The sequence below is a fragment of the Octopus bimaculoides genome, chromosome 3 (assembly GCF_046866305.1).
Source record: "Octopus bimaculoides isolate indiv1 chromosome 3, ASM4686630v1, whole genome shotgun sequence".
Lineage (NCBI taxonomy): Eukaryota > Metazoa > Mollusca > Cephalopoda > Octopoda > Octopodidae > Octopus > Octopus bimaculoides.
Window position 1 is genome coordinate 158,271,789 of NC_142930.1, and position 7,500 is coordinate 158,279,288.

A 7,500-nucleotide genomic window follows, 5' to 3' on the forward strand; every position below is an offset into this window, starting at 1 on the left:
TTTCTCTGATTCTGGAACAATAGAAATTCTTGTATCAACAACAATGATTAGTCTACTTCATTGCTTGAATTGTATATTCGTGGTTCTTTAAATTATATTCATATATATATATATATATATATATATATATATATATATATATATATATATATGCCAAATGTTAAATGATGATGGTGATATATATATATACTTATGAACATATTTAACAATAATTTTTATAATCATGTATCCATAAATTCTTTCTTGACCCTATTGGTTTCAGATTGGGTGTGTAATGTCTATTGCTTCTTATATCATATAAGTAAAGAGAAATATTTAATCAAAAGAAATCAATATTTCCTATACCTGAATGAAATTATCTCTTTAGAACACTGCATTTATGCCACCTTTAGCTTAAATATGTACAAAGCCATATATATAGCTTCAGCAAAAATTTTTCTTTTGTTATCACAAGCTGTCACTTAGACTAGGTTAGAAATGTATTATAAGATAAATATATATAACAATACATATTTCAATCAATATTTGTAATTTTTTTTCCCCCTTGTTTTCCAATATTTTCAATCATATTTCTTTAGATCTTGTATTGTTAATGCATCTGTAAGTCTTTCTATTGATATGCTAATCTCATGGAGAAAATATTTTTTGACAGCAGTCTTAATCATTGGTACAAATAACAGCTCATCATCATCATCATCATCACCACCACCACCACCACCACCATTATCTTCATCCTTGGCACCTTTTACATCTATTTTTCCATGCTTACATTGGTTGGATGAGTCTTCTCCAGTAAAGTACCTCATCCCTTCAAGTGGTCTTTTGTCATCTCTTTTGTGAGATTCAGCAACCTTAGATCACATTTCACCATTTCTACCCATGCTCTCCTCATTCTTTCTCTTCCACAGGTTCCTTTCCCTTGGATTACCTGACACTTCTCTAATGTCCATTCTTCATATGCAATATATATCTATATCAAAGTCGTTTTCTGTCTCTCACCCTTACATCTGATTCATCTCAAACCTATTTTACCCCTCAGTTTGCCTGTACTCCATGATTTATTCAAGCTAACATTATACATCCAAGTGGACATGCTGGTCCCTTTCCTATCCAGCCTTTACACCATTTCATGTCTAGTACCCATTCTTTACTACCATCCAGTGATGTACTTCATATGCAAGCATCAAACCACATTGAGAAAGAATTTGTTTATTATTAACAGAGGCTTCCTGAACTTTGTCCACCTCATTCTGCTTTCAGACTATCCATTTCTGCTGTTAGTTAACCCTTCAGCATTTAGGTTACTTTGTCAAATACAATACTTGTTTATTTATATTGCTTGAAATTAATCATGCATTATCTCGTCGCTTTGAGATTTCAATATTGTGATTGTTTACTTTTAGAATGATGTTGTAGGGTAGGTGAGAGAGGCTGGGTGTGGCCAGTTTGAACATAAAACAGGTAGAATATTTTGGCTGGATATGGTCAATTTGAATACTAAAGGGTTAAGTCACCTAAATATCAGAAACTATCAAGTACTTCTTTTGGCTTATCAAATAAATTGTTTTCATTTTGTCTTTTTCGATTTGACACTCCATCATCATGTCTGAAAAGAGGTGAAATTTATTCAAATTTCAAAAATGATAAACAAAAGTTGTAGAGGAAAAATTCAGCTACCAAAAAGACATAAAACACTACAATAATTTCTTTTTTTTATGTTAATTCACATAGGCGCAGGAGTGGCTGTGTGATAAGTAGCTTGCTTACCAACCACATGGTTCTGGGTTCAGTCCCACTGCATGGCACCTTGGGCAAGTGTCTTCTACTATTGCCTCGGGCCGACCAAAGCCTTGTGAGTGGATTTGGCAGACGGAAACTGAAAGAAGCCCGTCGTATATATATATGTATATATATATATATATATATATATATATATATATATATATATATATATATATATGTATGTATGTGTGTGTATATGTTTGTGTGTCTGTGTTTGTCCCCTCAACATCGCTTGACAATCGATGCTGGTGTGTTTACGTCCCCGTAACTTAGTGGTTTGGCAAAAGAGACCGATAGAATAAGTACTAGGCTTACAAAGAATAAGCTCTGGGGTCGATTAGCTCGACTAAAAAGGCGGTGCTCCAGCATGGCCACTGTCACATGACTGAAACAAGTAAAAGAGTAAAAGAGTATGAGATCTTGATGGCAGGCTTTATTTTGATTACTTTAAAATAGTAAGTTTAGACCATAGAATCAGAAGTGATTTCAGGTAGGCTGGTATCCAAAGAATGAATATTTTCTAATGCTTTTTATCTGTGATTTTTTTTCTTCTTCCAGTGCTAAAGACATCTTGGATAGGTGTCGATACAAGAGAGAATTGATTGATGATGATCTCCAGTATTTATATAATGATCTTTACAAATACAAGAAACGTTTCCAGAGAGCTTACCATAATCAATTCTGCAATGACTATATGGAAACTAAAAATATGAAAGGTATTGTTGACCTCCAAATCTACCCTCGTGGAGTTCGGACAGCACATTTCCCATTATACACGGTAATGTTCCTTATATTATTTACATTTTCTTTACATGAATGTCTATATTTTCTTTTTGTTTTTCTTTACATATTTTTAACTTATGCAGATACAACACTCTACATCGACAAGGTTGAGAAATAGGAATGCAAAACATCGGGGGGGGGGGGGGGGGCAGGGAAACAAAAAGAATGTTCTATAAATATGTATAATTTTATTTTGCTTTAACATTCACTTTTCTAATATACGGCATGTTGAGGAAGATTTTTTTTACAACCGGATGCCTTCCTGTCACCAAGCCTTCCATGTTTTTACACAAGATAATGTTTTTCACAGAAAATTTTAAATGAATAACACTGCTTGTATGATAAGTGGCACTCGTTTGCATCTATCAAGCAATGTCAAAACAAGACACTCACACACACACACACACACACACACACACACACACACACACACACACACACACACACACACACATACACACATACATATGTGTATGTGCATGCATATATGTACCCATGTCCACACATATGCATACATACATATATCATCATCATCATCATCATCATCATCATCATCATCATCATCACACAGAAGGCACTTGTTCCAGTGATACGTAAAAGCCCATGTACCAGTGACTCATAAAAGGCACCCATTACACTCTTGGAGTGGTTGGTGTTAGGAAGGGCAGGCATCCAGTTGTATAAACCAAGCCAAAATCAGACTGGAACTTGGCTTACCAGTTCCAGTCAAACCATCTAACCCATGCCAGCATGGAAATCAGACACTTGATGATGATAATGATGATGATCATGATGATCATGATGATGAAGATGATGACGATGATGATGATTATGATGACGATGACGACAACGACGACGATGATGAAGATGATGATGATCACCATTTAACGTCTGTCTTCCATATTTCCATAGATTGGACAGTTTGACAGGTTCCAGTGAGTTGCAGGACTACATCAACTCCAATGTCTGTTTTGGCATGGTTTCTATGGTTCCTAACACCAGCCACTTCACAGTGTATATTGGGTGCTATTTTCATGTCACCAACATTAGTGAGGTCACAAAGTAACTTTCAATACAAAGAAAAGAAGAAGCCACTACAACTGAGAGAGGTTGTTGTTGAATGGAGGGGTAACTTTATGCCAGGTGTCGAGAGGCTAAAGTATGATAGAGAGACAGACATAGGTATCTTGAAAAAATACATAGCTATAGGTGCAGGAGTGGCTGTGTGGTAAGTAGCTTCTGTACAGCCTTTATGGCACTCTCGGAGTGGTTGGCGTTAGGAAGGGCATCAAGCTGTAGAAACTCTGCCAGATCAGATTGGAGCCTGGTGCAGCCATCCGGTTCACCAGTCCTCAGTCAAATCGTCCAACCCATGCTAGTATGGAAGGCAGATGTTAAATGATGATGATGATGATGATATATATATATATATATATATATATATATATATATATATATACATATGATATTTGTAAACAAACCAGAAAGGCTTTGCAAGTTATGGAGAGAAAGCTACTATGGAAGACTCAGGTGACACGTAAAAGCACCCACTACACTCTGAGTGGTTGGCGTTAGGAAGGGCATCCAGCTGTAGAAACTCTGCCAAATTAGATTGGAGCCTGGTGTTGCCATCCGGTTTCACCAGTCCTCAGTCAAATCGTCCAACCCATACTAGCATGGAAGGCGGACGTTAAACGATGATGATGATGATGATGATATGCGTATTGGACCTAAAAAAAGCCCTCAGAATGTAATTGATCAAATGCTTTCAGGAATCAGTATATAAAGTCTGCATACTTTTTAAGAAATAATATAATCGACTTGATTGATTCCACTATTTTCAAACATCATAAATATTACTCAAGGATTTAATGTAGTAATTAGAAACAAAAAATATTAGGGGTTAAGTAATATTTAATCTGCAGCTAAATAGATAAGGGATATAACTCAAAACATCTTATATTTTATTAGACTTTGTTAATGGAAGTTTAATTTTCACCTTTGTCTGATGGCCCAGGAGAATGTTCATTAAAACAACAAACAAAAAAAGCCAGATGGTGAAAAACAGATTAATTGAAAATTTAATTAGAAAAGGTTGTTAACCTTGTAGTCAGCACTTCCTTTATAATTAAATTATCAATGTTTTAAGATTATTAACCTGACAATTCTCTATACACAAATTTGTCTCCATCAGCAAATTTGCAAATTTTGCTTTGGATATTTAATTTCACAATCATTGCTCTGCTGAATATCGACTTCAAAAGTATAAAAATGGCATTTTTCCTTAGATGAGTTATTTTTTATTTGTTTTCACCCATTTGATTTCCATTTTCTCCTGTTTTTTTCTTGTTTTTTTTTTTTGTGTGTTTGTATTTCATAAAGCTCCAATCTTTCTGATACCAAATTCCAATATTTTTTTTTTGCCTTTCCTTTTTCTATGGAATACAGCTTTCCCTATTTGCAAAGTGAATGCACATAGCCAAGTGGTTAGAGTGTTGTGCTCACAATCACAAGATTGTGGTTTCAATTCCTTGACCAGCCAGTGTGTAGTGTTCTTAAGCAAAACACTTCATTTCACATTGCACCAGTCCACTCAGATGTAAAGGAGTAACCCTATGATGGACAGAAGTCCCGTTTATAAAAAAATGTAGTGATCTTGGTCACTTATGGAAATTGGGTAACTGACTGGCCCTGTGAGTCCTAGGACTCAAGACAGTACTTACATCTGCCTTATCTATTATTATTATTATTATTATTATTATTATTATTATTATTATTATTATTGTTATTATTATTATTATTACCTCTGCCTTAGCGAAGGCAGAGGTATTGTTTTCAGTCTTTGTTTGTTTGTCTGTGGAAAAGATATCCACAGAAGATAACCACAGGATGGATTCGGAAGAAACTTTCAGGGATGTTGGAATAAGTTCTAGGCTTACAAAGAATAAGTCCTGGGGTCGATTTGATTCGACTAAAGGTGGTGCTCCAGCAAGGCCACTGTCAAATGACTGAAACAAGTAAAAGAAAGAATATGAAAACAATATAGATAGATAGAGAGAGAGAGAGAGAGAGAGAGATATGTGTGTGTGTGTGTGTGTGTGTGTGTACCCTTGTCTTGCCATCATGTGATGGTTGTAAACGAGCATCATTGTCATATGAGCGGAGTTGTTCATTTTCCAGTCTTCTTTGAAAAATATGTCAGACAATGGGGAAATATTATCTTGTTTGGAAACAGGTGAAATTTGGCATCAGGAAGGGAAGGTAACTGTAGAAAATCTGCCTCAAAAAATTCCATGTGATCGATGGCAGCATGGAATTGTGGGTTTTAGATGATAATGATGACTATGATGATGATGATGACAACGACGATGATGATGATGATTATGATGACGATGATGATGATGATGATGATGATGATAACAGCTGTTTTGTTCTAAATCAGATATTTTTACAAAATAACCTTTGATGATTTGTATATAAATCATCAAAAACATTTCTTTCTCTTTCCCATAATATATTTCGCTAATTATAGGGTGTGTCTCATCACTTGTAACGTCTTAAAAGAGCCAGGAAATACATTAAATATCAGCAAAGAAAAGATGTGGATGCTTCAGATGTAGAACATAATTATTTTGAAAGATGTTTACAACATTTCAAGCTTCAGGAAGTATAAATCAGATTAAGATCCAACAGAACCAATCCAAGACGGCTGAAAAGCTGAAGTGTGTGCTATTAATATCTTGAAGCGAAGGTTTAATTCTTTGCCTTGAAGATTAAGAGATGATAAGGATTATGTAACCTATATAATGGTACTTTGCGATGATGTACATTATATCATTCTTTACGTACGTCGTTCTTGGTGTGGCTGTACTTGCTTGAAATAGCAACTAAATTTTTTTCATCTCACACTCTACCTACTGTTTTAAAAAGGACACATTTAGTAATATGGCCTTGGATACACTATACTTGAAAAATGACATGATGGTCATAGCTGGAAATCTTTTGATCATAGATTGGCTCAATCAGAGCTGACCTAGAAGGGTATCCAACTGTAGAAACTCTGCCAGATCAGATTGGAGCCTGGTGCAGCCATCCGGTTCACCAATCCTCAGTCAAATCATCCAACCCATGCTAGCATGGAAAGCGGACGTTAAACGATGATGATGATGATGATGATGATGATGATGATGATGATGATGATGATGATGATATACAATGGGCTTCTTTCAGTTTCTGTCAACCAAATCCATTCACAAGGCTTTGGTCAGTCCAAGGCTATAGTAGAAGACACTTGCCCAAGGTGCTACGCAGTGGGACTGAACCCAAAACCATGTGGTTGGGAAACCAGCTTCTTACCACACAGCCATGCCTGCCTATATAGAATATTTGTTTCGTTACCTCAAAATATTATTCTCTGTTCCTCCTCTCCTGGAGTTTGTTTTCAATATATTTGCTTTATTTCTATAACACTTTATTCACCTTCCTCACATGAATATGTGACATTGCTCTTTTCATGGAAGATGTTGATATTTCTGGGTAAGTATCAGTTACTGAACTTCTCAGTCTGTATCCTGTGATGACACGTATCGCTCATCTGAGATAACATTCCCAATTGGTTTGCTAGCCTTAAAACAATATAGTGCCTGTCAGTTATGTAAGCAGCTTTCTGAGTAGAAAAGCTACAAGATGCATGGTACAAAAAGCTCTAATGTAAAAATGTAAGGTAGAGTAATACTGTTGTACTAAGTAATTTTAGACAGACACACACACATGAGCGCGTGCGTGCGTGAGGGCATGCATACGTAGACATACACACACTTATAGGGTCTCTGTAGAATAGAGCTAGAAATATCTCCTGCACCAAAAATCATAATATATTTTTTTTTCACACATCTATGATGCTTAAAACATTCTGCTAAAACAAAAACAAAAACA

General features: G+C 35.5%; 1 protein-coding gene across 2 annotated transcripts in view; it reads left to right on the forward strand.

Moving 5' to 3' along the window:
* LOC106877488 (uncharacterized) overlaps positions 1-7,500 on the forward strand; it is a 38,467-nt gene that overhangs the window by 24,304 nt on the left and 6,663 nt on the right. For both annotated transcript variants that reach the window (XM_052966017.2, XM_052966016.2), the window contains one exon: positions 2,341-2,560. In XM_052966017.2, coding sequence (XP_052821977.1) covers positions 2,341-2,560 — 220 coding nt within the window. The remainder of the gene's footprint in view (positions 1-2,340; positions 2,561-7,500) is intronic.